The sequence below is a fragment of the Pleurodeles waltl genome, chromosome 4_1, assembly GCF_031143425.1.
Source record: "Pleurodeles waltl isolate 20211129_DDA chromosome 4_1, aPleWal1.hap1.20221129, whole genome shotgun sequence".
NCBI classification, from domain to species: domain Eukaryota; kingdom Metazoa; phylum Chordata; class Amphibia; order Caudata; family Salamandridae; genus Pleurodeles; species Pleurodeles waltl.
In genome coordinates, this window is record NC_090442.1 from 790954961 (window position 1) to 790976432 (window position 21472).

The 21472-nt window shown below is 45.7% G+C and overlaps 1 protein-coding gene across 7 annotated transcripts in view; it reads left to right on the top strand.

Annotated features, from left to right (window-relative positions):
* Window positions 1–8332, top strand: part of LOC138288180 (natterin-3-like) — an 87504-nt gene extending 79172 nt beyond the window's left edge. For all 7 annotated transcript variants that reach the window (XM_069229506.1, XM_069229509.1, XM_069229510.1 and 4 more), the window contains one exon: window positions 5590–8332. In XM_069229506.1, coding sequence (XP_069085607.1) covers window positions 5590–6663 — 1074 coding nt within the window. In that variant the 3' untranslated portion in view covers window positions 6664–8332. The remainder of the gene's footprint in view (window positions 1–5589) is intronic.
* Window positions 8333–21472: the final 13140 nt, after the last annotated feature.

Below are 21472 nucleotides of genomic sequence, written 5' to 3' on the forward strand. Positions count from 1 at the left end.
TAAAAGGTTGAGGGAAGGTTTACAGAAGGGCAGGAGGAGAGAAGAGGAGGAAGGATCGGGAGAGGAAGCAGTGAGGTAAGTGGGGTTGGGGCAGGGTTGGTGGGTAGATTTTAGTGGTGCAGTGTATTTATAACTTAGGGTGGGTTGGGGTATCGGGTAGTTTAGTTTTTTGTGGCAGGGCTAGGGGGTCTGGGTAGGTTTTTTTTAGGGCTCAGGCTGGGTGGGAGTGTTAGGGTAGTTTAGTTTTATGGGGCAGGGGTAGGGGGTCTGTGTAGTTTTTCTTTAGGGTTCTGGGTGAGTGGGGGGGTCGGGGTACCTTAGGTTATAGGGGCGGGGTGGGGGGCTAGGATACACTTTTTAGGGCTCTTGGTGGGTGGGGAGTCAGGTAGTTTATGTATTAGGAGTGGGGCTAGTTTTTGGCCTCAGGGCAGGTGGGGAGGTTGCATTAAAGAACCACACATGCCGTTTCGCATGCCATTTCCACAAATGCCTTTACTAAGCTTTTACAACTAAATTCATTGTTAAGGTAGCGTGATAAAGGCATGTCTGGAAACAGCGCGGTCGTGGTTCTGACCTTGTTGTTAAGGCATGTGTTGTTCCAGCATGGATGGTTCCATCATACAACCATCACCTGTCAGTCACACTTGATGTTGCACGTATGCATAATGTGCATCTAGCAACGCCCCCTATCTGCTCTAAGACACTCTGTTTCAGAGAAATACCATGCATCCTTTATAAAGGGAGGCCGTCTGCAGATACCTTAATGACCAACAACACTCAGTAGTGGTGTGGGGCATGCTCTGGACCACAGAGGGTTGTGTTTCACACCACTCAAAGAGAAATACTTTTAAAAAGATACGTTTCAAGACCTTCACTCTAGGAACCCCCACCAGGTGCATCAGCCTCATCCAATAAAGCGATCAGCTCTCAGCCCCATTACAATGAACATTGACCACAAATACTCAAAAGAGATGAAGCAAGTATCGTTGTTCTCCGAGAAATTATGTAATAGATAAGTCTAAATGCTATTCACTATTGTAAGTAAAAAGGAAAGGCACAATGCAGTAAAAGATTGTAAAGAATAATAAAATTGTTATTGCCGAAAACACAGTAATGGGGTGTCAAGTAATGTATATATGAAGATAGTGTGCTTTAGTGGCTTTAATAAGAAAGCATCATTACAAATAAGAAATAGGCAGAAAAAGTAAATAGCTAGAAAATAAAATCCCATAACACTGCAACACGGCCGCATTTATACATCAGATCTTTTGTAGCTGATACAATGAATTCGATATTCAGGTATAGTTTTTATGCCCTCTCCAGTTGTGTAGAAGTGACATCACATAACCTCTTAACCCTGGCTACATCATTTAAAGTGGTATGTACAAACGTTAACCTCCAATGACCCTCTGTTGAAGGCTTGATTGTTTATTTAAACATTAAAGATAAGTATGTTTTCAACGATAACGGGAAAAAAATCACCAGATATTAAATTTAGACACAGCTTAAGCGATCATGCACGCACGGACATACATACACTCATTAAGAAGCAATTCACAATATTTGTAAGGCAAACAGTATTATAGGGATTGCCAATTTCATTGCTAGATATGCCCCTGTATGATGCCACTGCTCACCTCTCTGTTTAATCCATTTACCACCTTTACTATAAAGAAAACTTTAGTTTAGCCATTTAAATATTTCTATTTATATTTCATGTGCCACATCTGCGTAGTGAAACTACTGAAATGTATTCCAGGACAATCTGTCTCTAGAAGTTGCTATGTTAATGTTTGGATGCAATTATTTCCACAATTGTGATGGATTCTCACAGGGCACCAAAAAAATTATAGAAGGCCATGCTTGAGAAACTCCACCATTTTAGCCTCTCTGTGGTATCACAGATGGGAACAACCATGTGAACTTCAGCCAAACTGCCAGGCCGTACTTACTATAGCCTTAGAACCCGCCGTAGCGGGCTCTACCGGCTATTAAAGGCCCGCTGCTTGTGTTAAATGCCCGAGCCGAAGGCGAGGGCATTTAACAAGGGAGAGGGACTTTAATAGCCAGTAGAGCCTGCTAAGGCGGGTTCTAAGGCTATTAGAACATTCTGCCACTCAGGGCAGAATGTTCTATTAAAAAAAAAAAGTTCACGGAGCCCGAGGGGATTAAAATCCCCTCGGGCTCCGTGAGGCTTTGTTCACAGCTGTTGCTGTGAACAAAGCGAACATTGGAATGTTGGCGCTGCGGGCTTTTACCGGCCAGTAAAAGCCCGCAGCACTCCATTGTTTTCAATGGAGCCCCCAGCATTCCAATGTTCTAATTTCCATTGGAACACAAGCAACACACGATGGATTTGGCATCATCAGTGGGACACGGGTTAAGACTCTAGGAGGAGCGTTGCCAGTACCCGAAATGGGCACACACATTGCAACAGTGCCCATCTGTAAAAGCACACAGAGGCTAAAAGCTATGAAATGGAATCTTAGTAGATGAGATGATCAAAAAGTTTATCTCGAACATTTCAATTTTCTGTTGCCTCTGCAGCCGCGGCTCCATCATTTCCATCATTACTTCAAAATCCCTCATTCTAAACTTATTGGGAATTCGAATCTGGTATTTTTACACCCTGCATTACCAACACCGTTGGGATCTGTACAAAAACTATGTAAACCACGATAATATTATAACATCCCTACGCAATATGGAAATCGGAAATCAACTTTACTGCAAAAGATTCCAGTAATCTAGTCCCTTTTTCAGTGACAAATTCAACCATGTTTGAGGTGCTGAAATGACTCGTCGAAAAACTGGATGCAGTGATACAGCACATCTCAATTCAAATCCAGTGCTTATGGGCATGATTTAGATACGGGCAGATGGGTTACTCTGTCACAACAGTGTCGGATATCCCGTCTTCTTAAATCTATGGGATTTAGATTTCAGCAGATGGGATTTCCGTCACGGTTGTGACGTAGTAACTCATCCGCAAATATCTAAATCAGGCCGTATCTCGGGGTTTCGCCTCCATTTGGGATGAGGGCTGAATGAGTTTTTGAAACTGTGGTTTGCATTTGCAGACATGTGTGACACAACCATGAAAAAAGATATCAAACCTCCATAGTCTGATTGAAAATTGCTTCAATATGGTGCAGTAAATCTTAAGGGACTGTAATATACTTTAAATAATTTGATTCCCTTTGCTTTTTTCGATATATACCACCTAAAGTCTTTATGGAATAACATTTCCTGCCGACTCAGTGATACTTTTTGACAAGATAAAATATTCTCAGAGGATAAAAAGAAATATCTTATCCCATTGGGTCACAAATATTAGAAACCTTAGTTTTCGGATTTCCCCCTTCATTGATTTCTTAAATACTTAAATGCATAAATCATGTTGTATAGGTTGTTTTTACGAATTGTAAAAATCATTAAAGACTTCATGGTCGAGATTGTTTTTTAAGGTGTCCAAGAGCGCTGTGTGTCACAACCATATCCAGCTGTTTACCAGTATCATATTGTGCTACAGGAAACGCTTTACATGATTGTAATACAGACTTGAGCTTCAGGCTACTTTTTTTAAATTAATGTTGCACAAAAATAAAAAATAAACACAATACTAACGAACACACCAGCTATATTTTAATTTTGTTATTTACTTGTGAAATTTAATAAAGTGCTTTAGCGACACTTTGCAATTACTTTGGAGTGCAGGAAACATGATCAGTAACAACTAGAACAGCATATGAGGTTGATCTAGATGAGGGTAATTAGATAAATGGAGGAGTATGATACATATTTGGTATTCTTAACTTGCTAACTTTAATGACTGAGCTTAGATCAGTGGTTCCTGACCTTTTGACTTCACCATTACTGGAAGGTGGGGACCCCCGCTGAATCATTATTCGAATCTGAGGACCACCCCCCACTCAGTCATTACTGAAAGCGGGGTATTCTAATTGGTTAATATTGTTTAATTTTCTAAGCAGTCGTGGACCCCCCTTAGGAGGCTTTGCGGACCCCCAGGGGTCCCTGGACTACAGGTTGGGAACCACAGGCTTATGTTAAGCCATCTTTAATGGTTCCGTTTTCAGAAGTATTTGTTTTTTAATTTGGAGGTTGGATTCTTCCCTGATAGAGGAATTACTTCCCCCCTCCCAGAGTGTGAGTATACACTGGTTCTCATTCAGCATCCCAGCCCCTCAACCCACAGTTGAGGGTGTAAGATGCTAAATAAGGCTGAACAAATAATCCAGTAAAAACAGCTGCTGGGAAATTCTGTTATTGCATAGTTGCAAAGTAGTGTTGGGTTGTTTTACCACAGCACTATGAGCTTCAATTTTCTGTTGCCTCTGCAGCCGCCGCTCCTCTGCAATAGCGGAGGAGCGTCACCCCCAGTGGCTCAGAACCAGCAGCTGAAAAATTAAACAATATTTAATTAGCCAGCGTGTGCAGGGAGGAGTGGGGCTGGGCCATAGGAGGGAGGAGGAGGAGTGAAGTGCACTTAAGTAAGCATGTCTGTTTGTCTGGCCATCTTAGGCCGGCCAAACTGACATGCGCACTTAGGTTTCTCCAACCCAGCTGTATTTGACAGCCGGGTTGGAGAAAAAGCACAGACTCCCTGTCCTCCGCAAGCAGTAAACCAGCCTGCTCGGGCCAATCCCCACACTGCTCTCATGCTTGGTAACAGCTTGAGAGCAGTGCGGGGATTGAACAGGGAGTCTCTGAACCTGTCCCATGGACTGCTGGGATTAGAAAGCAGAGTAGCGTGAGGCAGCCGGCAGCACCAGGTAAGTGTTTTTTATTTATTATTAAAACCCCAGTGGCCCTCCAACACGTGCTCTCCCCGTATCTCCTCCACCTGCCCCACGACTTTTAAATTGTGTTGCCCACCACTGTGCCTCTGTATTAAGAATCCCTGATATATTGCATTTTGAAAACTGAAGAAGTTATGGGGCCTGATTCACAAAGGACCTCTGCACTAGTGGCAGAGGCCCTGCAGTCATGGGGGAGTCTCTGCACTCTGGTGGAATTTCATTCTCATTGTGGAAATGCCATCCCGAGTGCGGAAGCTCCTGCATGATTGTGGTACCTCCGCCACAAGTGCAGAGGACCTTTGTGAGTCAGTTACAGAAGGTCTAACCCCCCCACTCCTCGATGGCCAGGATGTCTGCTTATGATTTGGCACCAAGTAAGTATCAGCTACTTCACAGATCATAGTACTAGTTAGGTTTAGGAGATATGTGCTTATTTGTGGACTACAGGACCTGTTGTATCTGCTTTCCACTATATCAACACGCACAGAGCGGAATCTGAATCTGACCTGCATCACATTTTGGGACAAACCTTACCATGTTGGTTCTTTTCTATACCTAGAAAACAAACCATTTGATAATATAAACACATGCATGAAAACTGTGAACAAATGTTGCTATCCAGTTTTCTACTAATGCCACTGTGGCTAACCTGCATTAATCTTAATATTTGTAACAAATGTGTTTTTATTTTGCACATTCAACAATTGTTTTCTTTATTCTGCTAACATTTACCTATTTCTTTTCCGCATATGATTCTTCGGAAATCCAGACGCTTCTGGCTGCTCAGTTATGTGACGTGCTCACCACTTCACCAGACGTTGCCTCAGGAGAACATAGCTCCAGTCAGCTTGCGAAAACTGCAGAATCCACTGACGGGCAAATCCTGTTTAATGATTGCAGAAACCTGAAGTGGTTGGACTGGAACGGGAAGATTCCTGATGGGGCTGTGTCAATTCAAAATAATACGTTCTCTCGTAGAGACTATGTTAGTTTAGGTGTCACTATAGGCTACTACACTCCAAGTAAAGGGCCGTATTGTTTCTTTTCCATGTCTGATAAGGAACACCAGACCCCCGTCTTTAAAATATTGGTAAATGAGAGTAATTTTGAGCGGTTAGAATGGAAAGCAGACTCTTGGGGTTCTGTTCCTAATAATGCTATCAGATGCAATCCTGCAGTCGATACTTTTGTCGGGAGGAATAAGTATGGTTTAGGAAAAGTTGTCTCAAAATTTAAGGCATTTTTCCTACCCTGTGATGGAAAAGAATACTGTTATAAGCGGTATGAGGTTCTCACTGTCTGTAGGGATTACAACACTGAAAGCATATCAAATGTGCAATACCAGATGAAGGAGGGTACAGTTGAATATCAGCCATTTACAATCTTGGGTGAATCCATTATGGAAAACAGGAGTGGCCAGGAAGTGAAGAGAACAGCCACGTTCAAAAAGGAGATCACCTACCAGCACCACTGGTATACCGACCGTGGTGTTAAAGCTGGGGTGTCCTTACATTTCAGGGCACAATTTCCACTCAAAACAGCCAGTGAAAAGAGAGACATCGTATTCGATGAGTCGTTTCAAGGGTTAGAGAGGTTGAGCCTGAAGACAACACAAGCAAAAATGTTTGATGAAAAAATAGAGGTATCCGTCCCACCCAATCATGTGTGTGAGTTGGTCTTACAGGCAAGGAAAATTACTGCAAGCATTCCCTATCAAGCAACGCTGTGTCGCACCTACCTTGATGGGGAAATACGCAGCACCACTATCCAAGGGGTGTACACTGCCACTGGGTATGATGGAGTTGAGATTCTGGTTAAAGCTTGCCACCTCATTTCTGAATGACAACATAGTCCTGTCACGAGCAGGCAAGACTGCGTATTCAGAGTAGCTAGGTGTTTGAAATGACCTTTGATTGGTCCACTCGCTCTCTGGGCATGATACAATTTCTAAACAAAACTGCTGAGCCAAGAAAGCATCAGTCATTCAATGCAGGAGTCTTAGCACCTCCCTTCTGTGCTAAAAGGGTGCTTGTGAAAGGCCAGAGCCAAAGGCTGCCTTGTTATTGGCAGACTCCGGTGCATGATTAATTCGAGGCATGCATAACAGATTCATAAGAATTTGAGGAGAAATCGAAAGACTGCAAAATAACTATCTGACACATGACCTACAAATGCTTCCTTTCTCAATAATATACAGTTGTAGCCAGGCTCCAGTATGCCCATTTTGTGCCCTCTCCCACGTTGACAAATATTCCAGGCTTGCGTGGCACCCCTTTCACTCATATGCATGTGGGATAGAATAACAATAACAATACAAAGCATTTTTTATTTAGAACATGTCACACCACAGCACCTGCACTGAGGATCACCAAACAGAGTAGCATAAAATGTTTATGATGTCTTAGACTTGCGCTTCATAGTCATGGTAATGAGGTAATTCCTAGATGAGGCAGTAAGGGTACTGCGAGCACTGCAGAAGGATGTAATGTCACAGCTCCAAAATGAAAATAATATTTGTCCACATATGCTTTACTGCGTTTTTTATACCCTGCTATAACCACCCCTTTGGATGCTTGTAGATTGTAACGTTTCTGTTTTCATTGCGGTGTTGCTGCCCTGGTCTGCAGGAATCTTAGAGATATGTAATAACCAAATTGCTGCCAATGTCCATCATTACCTCAAAATCCCTCATTCTTAATTTATTGGGAATGCAAATCTGCTATTTTTACGCCCTGCATTACCAACGCCGTGGGGATCTGTACAAAAACTATGTAAAATTATAACATCCCTACGCAATATAGAAATCGGAAATCAATTTTACTGCAAAAAAATCCAGTAATCTGGGCCCTTTTCCAGTGACAAATTCAACCATGTTTGACGTGATGAAATGACTCATTCAAAAACTGGATGCAGTGATACAGCACATCTCAATACAAATCCAGCGCTGTTACTGATTATGAGCCTGATTTAGAAACAGACAGTTGGGTTACTCCGTCACAACAGTGATGGATATCCCGTCTGCTTAAATCTATGGGATTTAGATTTCAGCGGACAGGATTTCCGTCACTGTTGTGACGTAGTAACCCATCCGACAATATCTAAATCAGGCCCTATATCGGGGTTTCACCTCCATTTGGGATGTGGGCTGACTGAGTTTTTGAAACTGTGGTTTCCATTTGCAGACATGAGTGTGACATAACCATGAAAAAAGATATTATCAAACCTCCATAGTTAAATACCTGATTGAAAATTGCTTCAATATGGTGCAGTAAATCTTAAGGGACTGTAATATACTTTAAATAACGTTTCCTGCCGACCCAGTGATACTTTTTGACCAGATAAAATATTCTCAGAGGATAAAAAGAAATATCGTATCCCATTGGGTCACACATATTAGCAACCTTAGTTTTCGGATTACCTCTTCATTGATTTCCTTAATACTTACATGCATAAATCATGTTGTATAGGTTGTTTTTACGAATTGTAACAATCAATAAAGACTTCATGGTCGAGATTTTGTTTTTACAGTGTCCAAGAGTCCTGTGTGTCACAACCATATCCAGGTCTTTAACAGTATCATATTGTGCTAAAGGAAACGCTTTACATGATTGTAATGCAGACTTGAGCTTCAAGCTACATTTTTATTGATGTTGCACAAAAAAAAAAAAAAAACACAACACTAACGAACACACCAGCTACATATTAATTTGGTTATTTACTTGTGAAGTTTAATAAAGTGCTTTAGCGACACTTTGTGATTACTTTGGATTGCAGGAAACAAGATCAGTAACAACTAGAACAGCATATGAGGTTGATCTAGATGAGGGTAATTAGATAAATGGAGTAGTACGATATATATTTGGTATTCTTAACTTGCTAACTTTAATGACTGAGATTAGATCAGTGGTTCCCAGCCTTTTGACTTCTGTGGATCGCTACTTTACCATTATTGGAAGGTGGGGACCCCCCAATGAAACATTATTCAAATCTGAGGACTACCCCCCACTGAGTCATTACTGAAAGCGGGGAATCTAATTGGTTAATATTATTTAATTTTCTAAGCAGTCGTGGACCCCCCTTAGGAGGCTGGACCGCACCCAGCACCAGAACCCCTGGAACCCGCACCCCCACAACGCCAGACTGCACTACGACGCAAGCACCCTCCACACACTCAACACCAGACGAGACCACCCCTGCTACCGGGCCACCCCGAAACGCACCCAGGGGCCTTTCACCTGCCGGAACTGCAGATTCTCCAGCATCCAACCCTCCACACCACCAGCCAGAGAACCCAACCACCTCCGCTGCATCCTCCTCAACACCCGCTCCGCTCGCAAGCACGCCATCGAACTTTGGGACCTCCTAGACTCCACCGCCCCCGACGTCGCCTTCCTGACGGAGACCTGGCTGAACGCCACCTCAGCACCAGACATCGCCATAGCCATCCCACAGGGATACAAGATCTCCCGCAGAGACCGCACCAACGGAGTGGGAGGAGGAATCGCCATCATCCACAAAGACTCCATAAAAATCTCAACGAACACCGATGACACCCTCACCACCGCCGAGCACATGCACTTCCAGATCCACACCGACCCCAACACCACCCTCAGAGGAACTCTCATCTACAGACCTCCCGGACCCCGCCCACAGTTCAGTGACACCATCGCCGACCTCATCAGCACCCACGATCTCGCTTCCATGGACTACATCCTCCTCGGGGACCTGAATTTCCACCTCGAGAACAACAACGACGCCAACTCCACCGCCCTGATCGACAACCTCGCCAACCTCGGACTAAAACAGCTCGTAACGACAACCACTCACGCCGCTGGACACACGCTCGACCCCATCTTCTCCACAAGCCCCCACGTCTCCTTCAACCACACCACCGAACCACACTGGAACGACCACAGATGCGTCCACTTCACCTTCAGAAAACCCACCACACACCACCGCACCCAACAGCTACCACGCCGCTGCTGGGGCAAGGTCACTGAGGACCAACTGACTACCGCCCTCGCCCTGAGACCACCCACCGACTCAGACACCGCCTCGACCAACCTCACACAGTGGATCAACGACTGCACCAACATCCTCGCCCCTCTCAAGACCTATACAACCAACCACACCAACAAGAAAGCCGCCTGGTTCACCGAGGACCTCCGGATCTCCAAGCACACCTGTCGGAAGCTGGAGAAGAAATGGCTCCACGACCGAACACCAGACAACCACACAGCCCTCAAGAGTGCCACCCGCAGACATCACCAACTCATCAGGACTGCCAAGAAGACCGCCTTCAAGGACCGCCTAGACAACAACGCACACAACACCAAAGAGCTCTTCAGCATTGTGAAAGAACTCTCCATCCCCAGCTCCATCACCAACGACATCCCGCCATCTCAAGACCTCAACTGTTCCTTTGAGACAGCAACCTTACCAGAAAGCTGGAAGCACGCCGAGATCAACGCCCTTCTGTAGAATTCCAAGGCGGACCCCAAGGACCTCAAGAACTTCCGGCCCATCTCCCTGCTCCCTTTCCCGGCAAAAGTGACCGAGAAGATTGTCAACAAACAGCTGACCCGCTACCTCGAAGTCAACAACATCCTGGACCCTTCCCAATCGGGTTTTCGCAGTAACCACAGCACCGAGACCGCCCTCATCGCCGCCACTGACGACATCTGGACCCTGATGGACAAAGGAGAAACAGCCGCCCTCTTCCTCCTGGACCTATCAGCAGCCTTTGACACGGTCTGCCACCGCACCCTATCAACACGCCTCCATGACGCCGGTATCCAAGAGAAGGCCCTGGCCTGGACCACATCCTTCCTCTCTGGCAGAACCCAGAGCGTCCGCCTCCCACCCTTCTGCTCCAAAACCACAGAGATCATCTGTGGCGTCCCACAGGGATCCTCCCTCAGCCCAACACTGTTCAATATCTACATGGCCCCCCTCGCCCACGTCGCACGACAACACAACCTCAACATCATCTCCTACGCCGACGACACCCAGCTGATCATATCCTCACCGAAGATCCCCACACCGCCAAAGCTAACCTCCACCGGGAATGAAGGCCGTAGCTGACTGGATGAAGGACAGCAGACTGAAGCTGAACTCAGACAAGACGGAGGTCCTCATTCTCGGACCCACCCCATCAGCCTGGGACGACTCTTAGTGGCCCACGTCACTAGGCACAGCCCCGGAACCCACGGATCACGCACGCAACCTGGGGGTCATCCTCGACTCCACTCTCTCCATGACCAGGCAAGTCAACGCCGTCTCCGCGTCCTGCTTCAACACCCTCCGTATGCTCCGCAGGATCTTCAAATGGATCCCCCTTGACACAAACAAAACGTTACCCAGGCCCTCATCACCAACAGACTCGACTACGGGAACGCCCTCTACTCAGGAATTACAAACAAGCTCCTGAGACGACTCCAACGCATCCAGAACGCCTCGGCCCGACTCATCCACGATGTCCCCCGCCGCAGCCACATCACACTCCACCTGAGAGGCCTGCACTGGCTCCCCGTCAACAAAAGGATCACCTTCAAGCTCCTGATCCACGCACACAAAGCACTGCACAACACCGGACCCACCTACCTCAACAACCGACTCAGCTTCTACACCCCCACCAGAAGCCTCCGCTCAGCCAACCTCACCCTCGCCACAGTCCCCCGCATCCGAAAAACCACCGGCGGTGGCAGATCCTTCTCCTACCTAGCCGCCAAGACCTGGAACACTCTCCCCACCATCCTACGACAGACCCAGAACCTGCTGGCCTTCAGAAGACCCCTCAAGACCTGGCTCTTCGACCAGTAGCACCCCCCTCTCCCCAGCGCCTTGAGACCCTCGCGGGTATGTAGCGCGCTTTACAAATGCAGTGATTGATTGATTGATTGAAGGGAGGGCCACACAGGGCTACCAGGCCCCAACGACAGGCCAGCACAAGGGATGCAGATGGTGGTGATGAAGCAGAAAATGAAGGTTTTCATTTATTAGCGCTTAAACGTAGTGCTGCAATAATCATGTGTGACTTTAACCGAACTAATAAAGATTGTACGGGGACAAAATGTGCCCTCAGAGTAGTTTGCCAGCATTTATAAGCGTGCTTTATATAACGTGATGTATTAGAATTGCACTAATCCGACATAATCATGAACGTGTGCTACGATTTGCTTGTTTGAAATGTTTTAGCTTAGCATAACTTTAGCGGAGGCTTTGGCCTAGTTGCCTGGTCTCACGGTTTAGATGCTCGTATTTTTCCAATGTGCTATTAAACGTGTATTTTTGCTTGAAGCTGTACTTTTCCACTGAGATCGTTCACATGCTTATCTTAAGGTTTCGTGCCAGCCTGGCATATTTTCTCTTTACTCAAAGGTCAATCTGCAGGTGCGGACAATGGAAGCTCTGAAAGTGAGTTAATTGGTATAAAATGTTGCAACTTGCGTACCCATCTCCAAGGATAATGTATGCTTAAGTAAAAGCTTGAGAACTGTCGTTTTTGATTGGACAATTTGAAGCTAACCTATGAACCCTCCAATGGAAGACCCTACTGGATTTGAACTGTTGTCTATAAAAACCAGGTGCACGAGAGGAAAGTAGCCATTATTGGACATCCCGCCATTTTGCAGGACATTGTAGCTATTATGGCCCACTTGGCTGCGACGCCATTTTGAAAGAGACTTTGATGCTTTCTCTAATCGAGAGAAAGAGACTTTAATGATTCTTGCCCTAGAGACTTTAACTTTGATCCCTTTGCATGAAGTAGTAGTTTTTATATTGCCGCCGTGAGGCAATTGCCCCATCCACCCCTGCCCCTTTGCCCCGTCCCATGCTGATCGAGAAACGGTACCTGTGAGACGAAGACTTCCTTGAATGCTGATCGTAATTGGTAAATATGAAAGGAAATTGTACAATTGCATTGTGTCTCTTTTAGGTAACCAACTGCTGATTTGATAAGAGCCCTAGTTAGGAGTTTTCTAAATTGATGTTGCTAAATTGTTTTTTTTGCATGAAGTCCCACATGCCGATGCTAATTTGAGGTTAGATGAGGATTCCTTTTGTCGCACGATGCAATTTGAGACCTTGTTATGCTGACTAAATGTATGCAATTAGCTCATTACAGATTATAGTATTAGTGATTTGCATTGCCATTATCGAATGCCTTGTTATTCAAATGCTGCATAGATTGCACCTGTTTCGCCGCTATGGACAGCTATTAATGTTCATTTATGTTTATCATTTGGTGTTGAGACACATTTACATTGTGCTAGCTTTGTTAATATAGGGAAATAAATTCACTAACTTTGAATAAACTGGTGTGTTTATTCCTGACTGAAAGGTCAGGGTTCGTCGAAATGTATTCTGGATTAATTGTAAAGTGTTATGTTGATCAGGGTATTGCTTATGTTCGTTATTGATTATTGATTTAATGAAATTGACTGATTAAGGGTACCGAGAGTCCCACTTAGCCAAAAGATTCATCGGCCTAAAGAGCGTCCAATACATGTAAAATTACTAGTACGGACCGTTCTATCAGTAGATGGTAGCAGAGGACGGTTACGTCTTTTGGGACCCCGTACTCTTAAAGTACATGGTGTTGAATTGACGGTTACGCCTTTTGAGACCCCATTCGAGAAGTTGAATTAGATTTTCTTGGGTAAAATAGATTGACAGAATGATGATGGGCTAGGTCCACCGCGACTTTCCCGGGATCTCGGAGCTTGCGAATGGAGAGAATGGAGGTGTGGAATCGGCGTTGGCGGTACTAGTGATGGTATGAGTTAGGGTTAGGGTTAGGGTTTTGCGCTTGCACAGCTTATTGCCGCAGGGTGTGTGAAAAGGTTGCGAGGATTTTTTTCTTTTTTTTTGTGAAAATAGCGGAGGTGCGACTCCGAGTGTAGAAGTAGAGAAGTCGTCGAACTTCATAGAAATAGCGGAGGTGCGACTCCGAGTGTGAGAGTAGGGAAGTCGTCGAACTTCATGTGCGTGTGGCGCTTCGTGCATAAAAAGGTCCACGTGGTTGTTGTTGTTGAGACGGGCCCTGCGAGGTCAAGAGACTCCGGAGTATGTTGTTTTATGTTGTGGTCTGGGCGGTTTAGTAGGTTGATCGGGCGTGGTCAACGAGTCGGTACGTGTGTTAAGGGAGTGAAAGAAACTTCGACTTCGGGCTTTGACACAATTCTAAGTGCACTAGAATAGATCACTGACAAGTTGAGAGCAGTCTGCGGGTCAGATTTTGCTTGCGAACGTGGGGACCGAGAAAGATGGAATAACTGCCGAGGCTAGTGAAAAATCCCTAAGGTCCTGAAGCGATTGTGTTACCCTTCCTGTAGTAAACCGACAGATCTGTTTTATATTTTTGGTAGCTCGCGATACATGCAAGAAGTTGTTACGAGAGGGGCTGAGTGAAGGAAGACTAGCCGCGAGGCTTTGTCAGCCGCAGTGTGTGTGAGTGTGACGTCACTAGGAGCCGCGCTGGGATAGGTTGGTTGCAGAGAAGGGTCGCGCACGGATTGGACGCAGTCCGTGGGGCTCGATTGGAAGGGGAAAGGCAAGCGAAGAGTATTCCGGGAATTAAAGTCACCTATTGATTACAAACTTTGTGAAATAAAAAGACGAGAAAATGAAATTTTTTAAAGCATTAAGGAGTGCGATGAAGGGGGAGTCTTACATTAAAGCGAGCGTAGGAGAGGAGACGCCGCCTGAAGGTACACCAGCTTACATTGTAATGGAGGAAAAAGGGGTAGCTCCGTGCCTTTGGCTAAAGCAATGGCACAAGTTGACAGAGAAACATGGGAGCGTAGCATTCCCGATCCATGGGACGTTCAATATAAGGATTCTAGAGAATTTGAGATTCACGATGTACGACATGAAGGTGCCTCCAAGGCCAGCCCAGTTTGAGGCTCTAGCGATTTGGGAATTAATGGCTAGACAGCAACAGAAAAATAAGTTCGAAACAAGGATAAGGAAGGTAGAAAAGACACTAGCGGATGCTAGGTGGGATAATGCACAGAAGGTGTGGAGGTCAGATGTATTGCAGGGGATAAAATTGTTTCCCACAATTACTAAGGAAGAAGAGGAGACAGGTAAGAAAGCTACCTGTAAGACAAACAGGAGGTGTTCCAAGGATAGAGAGGACGAGGAAAAATTGAGAAGAGAAGAGGAGTTAGAGGATGAGGAGCTAATAATGCAATTGCTGAACGACCGTCCACCACCTTATGCGGAGAGTGGACAAGGTCCAAGTACCAGTTCTGCCCCTCCGGCACCGGTACAGAACAGTGAAACTCAGAGTTCAGGAGCATCATCGGGGTCTAAGGACCCGAGTTTACTGTTCACCCCGCAGATACCGCAGGTTAGGAGAATATATCCAGATGTGCCCATGTTGAAACCAGCAGAAAATTATCAGCCACAGATTCCAGGATACTATAGCAGTGACAACAGTGCAGGAATGATTCTAGATCCAACCGTAAGGGGAGTACAGAGTGGTCACAATCCGACATTGGCACAAGCTGAATCAACTCAGTTTTTGATGCTTCAAAAGCAGATGCAGGGGGGAAATGCACATGCTCAGGTGACGGGGAGTCAAATGGGTATGCCGGCAATGATGACCCATAGTGTGGGAATGAACATGCCTCAGAACATGGGAAATGGACAGAACCCAGACGCGATATCGCTACCCATTACTGTAGGTCCACCGGTACCTCTGTACAGTCAGCCTAATTTAGGTATGAGCGGTCAGGGATCAATGCTGCAGAATGGGACAGAAAGGAGGTGCATAGAAAACACTCCAGGGATAACTCCGATAGTGGCTCAGCCAACTGGATCCGGATCCTTGATGGAGTTTAGTCCTGTATGTGCTCAGTCAACACTGGTGAGGTCGAGCCCCCCACTGATAATACCTCTAACATCGAACACTGAAAAGTTGCCGCAACCATCAATGGCAGTCAATGTGAATGCTACACTGATGGGGTTGAATGCGCAACAGCTGACACAGTGGTTCAACAGTTTGAATTCCACACAAAGCTCAGACAGTGGGAAGGGAGAAGATTATATGAACAGGATGAGGTTGAACATGGAAGCACAAGAATTGGTGGAAGGGACCATGGGTGTGAATAGGTTAGAGTCCTACTCGGAAGAAGAGCTGAGATACCTATGTCCAAGGATTACGAAAGAAGTGAATAAGGTACATAAAAGCTTGCAGGAAATAGCTGACAAAAACGGGGTGGATATAGACAAAACAAAACACTTGAGCAGGAGCTATAGATTGGATTTTGGCACCACAGATTTTGAACACATGAGGTCAGCAGGTATGAAGGCGCACCTTAGAGAATTGCTGCAGAGTGCACAAGTGTGGAGGTGTTTAGACAAGTGGGAAAGCAGGTGGGTAAAGAGAAAGGAAAAGAGGAGGGACAGTGCTACAGAGCACAATGAGAAAAGACCACAGAGTAGCGAGGCAGTAACCATGTTACCAATGAGGGAGACAGCAGGGGGAAAATTAATACATGTACCGTGGCACAGAAGTGACATTCAGTCTTTTACGGATGATTTTCCCAAATTGAGAGAGAAACCGATTGAATGGTATCAACAGACTGACAGGTTTGTGAAGCTTGCAAAATGTCTCTGGGAAGACCTGAACACCCTCATTGAGATTGTGGTTCCGGCAGATTTGTGGGAGGATTGCAAAAGAGCTGTAGGTTGGCCGACAAGTGAACCAGAGAGAGACAGGGATACGGGTGCACCATCACCTATGGTGATGAGCTTGTACTACAAGGTGATTGAGCATTTGAAGACGAAAGTTGCCGCGAAAAATGTGGATTGGCAGAAGATCGATCGAACAGCCCAAGAGGCTAAAGAGTCGATTCATAGTTACTATGAGAGGTTGTTGAAGGCGTTTAAGAACTACAGCGGCACGGAAACAATAGAGGCGAAGGACATGCTTCATTTTCTGTTTAGATTTGTGGAAGGGTTGAGACCAGAAATAAGTCAGATGATAAAGTCGCATTTGATTTGTTGGCAATCGAAACCGATTGATGAAGTGTTGAATTATGCGAAATACTGTAGAGACGAAATTGAAGTGAAACAGAAAAAGTTGAAAGAGAAGGTGATGATGATGCAGCTTAAAGCAGCCCAGACAGGTTTGCAAGGGTTGCAAGGGTTCCAACAACAGGTACCGCAACCGCAGCCGCAGTTGCAGGGAAACATGACGTTTCCGCCACAGGCCAGAGGCAGAGGCAGAGGAGGTTTTGTGAATAATGGTCCGGATTTGAACACTGTTGTGAATGGTGTGCAGGCAATGAAGAAGGTGATGCCGTGTCACGTGTGCGGAATTGTCGGACATTGGAAACGCGAGTGCCCGATGGTGGTGCAGGAAGGTGCAGGTGTTGGTCAGCAAAACAATGATGTCAATGCATTTCAGACAATGAGGGGACCGAAAATGAGAGGTCCAAACCCAAATTTTCAGACCGTAAATCAGTTGCAGGGATTACAACCTATGCAGCCGCAGCAGATGCAGATGCCCCGTATGCAGATGACGCAAATGCAGCCAATGCAACAGCAGTTTCCCATGGTACCTAATCAGCGAATGCAAATACCTTTGGCGCCAATGAGTCAGCAGCAAGTGATGGTTCCTCCACAGGTTTCGGGTCAGGTAATGAATACAAATGGCACTGTACAACAGTTCCCATAACACAGTGAGAGTGGAATAAACAATGTATGGGAGAGTGAAAGTTCAGGAGAGGAAGGAGATTGTGTGCTTGCAGCATCCTTGGAAGTTGATCAAAAGGGTCCGTACGTAGAGGGAAGAGTAATGGGTCATCGTGTCTCATTCTTGGTTGACACGGGAGCCACACGTTCAACAGTTAAGAGCAGTGAAGTACCAAATTTGCCACTCTCAGGGAGTACAGTTCAAGTGGTGGGAGTAGCAAACAGGCACCTGACAAACCCAATAACAGATCCGGTACCAGTCAGCATTGGCAACTATCAAGGGTTACACAAATTTGTGGTATGTGATTCAAGCCCGATAGCACTATTAGGGAGAGACCTATTGTGCAAATTGGGATGTTCGATTATGTGTTCGAACGAGGGAATAAAAATTCAGACGAGCAGTGATGGGGAAGAAGAGGACAGTGTAGAGGGGGATGAGATGGAAACTGTCGATGAAGAGTATCCTCTAATTTGCCTTTTCCCGATGATAACTGAAGAAGATATTCCAGCTGAATTACGGGAGACAGTCGGAAAGGAAGTGTGGGATATGACAGGGAAAGAGGTGGGATTGATGAAAGGAGTGGAACCAGTGAAAGTGACTGTAAAGCCCAATGCGATCTTTCCCCAGACCCCACAATACCACATGGCACAGGACACCCTCATGAAAGTTGCCCAACTCATTGACGAATTTGTAAAACAGGGAGTACTGAAAGATGTGTTAAGCAGTCCATGTAATTCACCAATCATGGGACTAATAAAGCCGAGTGGAAAGGTCCGACTCGTGCAGGACTTGAGGAAAATAAATGACATCATAGTCAAATGCTGCCCTGTAGTACCGAATCCAGCTGTGATAATGTTTCAAGTCCCTTGCGATGCCGAGTGGTTCTCAGTCATCGACTTGTCACAAGCATTCTTCTCGGTGCCTCTTCATGAGGACAGCCAATTTCTCTTTTGTTTCAAATTCTTAGACAGAGTGTACAGTTGGTGTCGAATTCCTCAAGGGTTTTCTGAGTCACCGTCAATCTTCAATCAGATTCTAAAGAAAGATTTGGAAGCATTAGAATTGCCATTCGAATCAACCCTAGTACAGTACATTGATGACTTACTGATTGCATCAAAGACAGAAAGTGGCTGCACAGCCGATACCATTGCCCTACTGAACAATTTGGGAAGGAGTGGACACAAGGTGTCTCCTTCCAAATTGCAGTTCTGTCAGAAGAAAGTGAAATACTTGGGTCACCAAATAGAGAAAGGGTCACGGAGAATAATGAAGGAAAGAATTACAAGTGTACTTCAAATGAGTCCACCAAAGACAAGGAGGGAGGTGAGGAAGTTTTTGGGAATGGTGGGCTATTGTCGCCAGTGGATTCCCAACTTCTCAACTCTAGCAAAACCTTTACTGAAGCTGACCCAGAAGGATGCCTTGGATCAAATTGAGCTGAAAGGAGATGAGATGGATGCTTTTGTTGAATTGAAGGAATGCATGTGCAGGGCTCCAGCTTTAGGCATGCCTGACTACACAAAGCCTTTCACACTGTTTTGTCATGAACGTGATGCATGTTCTTTGTCTGTCTTGACTCAAGCCCATGGTGGCATAAACAGACCAGTAGCGTATTTTTCAGCTACTTTGGATCCGGTCGCAGCAGCACTTCCAGGGTGTTTGCGCGCCGTAGCAGCAGTTGGTATCAGCCTCACTCAGAGTGAAGGAATAGTGATGGGACACCCAGTAACAGTCATGGTCCCTCACTCAGTTGAGATACTTTTGACCCGCTCCCGAACGCAACACATGACTGGAGCAAGACTCACAAGGTATGAAACGATAATTCTGGGCTCACCGAACGTGCAGCTGAAAAGGTGCACTACGTTGAATCCAGCAACCTTGCTTCCCGGTGAAAACGCTGAAATTGAGAACGCTGAAGACGTCGAGCATGACTGCCTTCAGGTGACTGAATTTTGCACAAAACCTCGACCTGACATTAAGGATACTAAGCTTGATGAAAATGACCAAATTGTTTTTGTTGATGGGTCATGTCTAAGAGATGGGATGGGAATTTTGAAAGCGGGATATGCTCTATGTACTGTAACAGGTGTCTTGGAAGCGGGGTGGCTTCAAGGAGTCTATTCTGCACAAGTAGCAGAACTTGTAGCCCTTACAAGAGCATGTCAACTGTCTACATTGATGAAAGTCACCATTTACACTGATAGTCAGTACGGGTTTGGGATTGTACACGACTTTGGACAACTATGGTCACAGAGAGGTTTCCTGACTTCTTCAGGATCCCCAGTGAAGAATGGGGAAAGAATAAGGGAATTGTTACACGCCATTCAAATGCCAGCCGAAGTTGCAGTGGTAAAGTGTAGTGCTCATACAAAAGGACAGGACTATGTTTCTCTGGGAAATGCATATGCGGATCAAGTCGCAAGATTTTGCGCCTTGAATTGTATATTGCTCAGAGATGAATGGAATTCGATAAGTGAACCAGAACTCGAACCAGCTGAAGCATTTGCCTTGAAAGTTGTAGATACAATAGATGAATTAAAAGCATTACAGAATAACGTCAGGGAGGACGAAAGAGATTCCTGGATTAAATCACAATGTATAAAGAGCCCAGACGAGTTATGGGTTTCAAATGAGGGAAAATTTGTTTTGCCAAATAGTCTCTTATCACAGCTTGCGCGGTTCTATCATGGGCAAGCTCACCTAGGGAGAGATGCCATGATAAGATTGTTCAAAACTGATTGGTTTAACCCCAGATTTCGTCAAGCTGCAGAAGCAGTTTGCCATCGATGTGTCACTTGCCAGCAGATGAACCCAGGAAAGGGAACAGTTGTGAACGCGAGCCACATTGGCAGAGCCAGTGGCCCGTTTAGTCGGATGCAGATGGACTTCATTGAGATGCCTGTGCATGGAGGATTGAAGTATGTGTTGGTGATTGTGTGCATTTTTAGTCATTGGATTGAGGCATACCCCACACGTAGAAATGACAGCCTTACAGTTGCAAAACTATTGTTGAGGGAGTTAATACCACGTTTCGGATTCCCGATCTCTTTAGAATCAGATAGGGGAAGTCACTTCAATAACGAGGTGATAAAGTTACTTTGCGAAGCGCTGAACATTGAGCAAAAGCTGCATTGTAGCTATCGCCCTGAAGCCTCAGGACTGGTGGAACAAATGAATGGTACACTGAAATCAAGAAGGGCGAAAATATGTGCATCGACAAATTTGAAATGGCCTGACGCATTGCCCTTGGTGCTAATGTCAATGAGAAACACCCCTGATAGAAAGACTGGATTGTCTCCGCACGAAATTCTCATGGGCAGGGCTATGAGACTTCCTGCAGTTCCCGCAAACGCGCTTTTGAATATTACAGATGATATGGTGTTAGACTACTGCAAGGGTCTGGCTGACGTGGTTCGCTCTTTCTCTCACCAGGTGGAAGCGACCACCTTGCCACCGATCCAAGGTCCAGGACACGCACTGAAAGCAGGTGACTGGGTCGTGGTAAAGAAGCACGTGAGAAAGTCGTGTCTGGAACCCCGTTGGAAAGGCCCTTTCCAAGTGATCCTGACGACAACTACCGCTGTGAAGTGTGCGGGGGTTCCCAACTGGATTCACGCCAGTCACACAAAGAAGGTGTTGTGTCCCACAGACGAGGAAGTTGAAGCGCTAAAACTGCCAGTGCCTGATAAAACAGTGCTGAGTGCCGAGACAGAGCAAAACCGAACTGAAAGCGAACAGGCAGGAACGGAAGAGAGAGAGATATTCTCTGAAGACGAAGAGACTAATTCACTTGGGGAAGACCAAGGAGAAAGTTCAGACAGCGACAAAGCAGCTGAAGGTGACAAAGAACCTGAAGCAGCTGAGGGTAGCAAAAAGCCTGAAGCAGCCGAAGGTGACAAGGAACCTGAAGCAGCTGAAAGTGATAAAGAGCCTGACGAAAGTA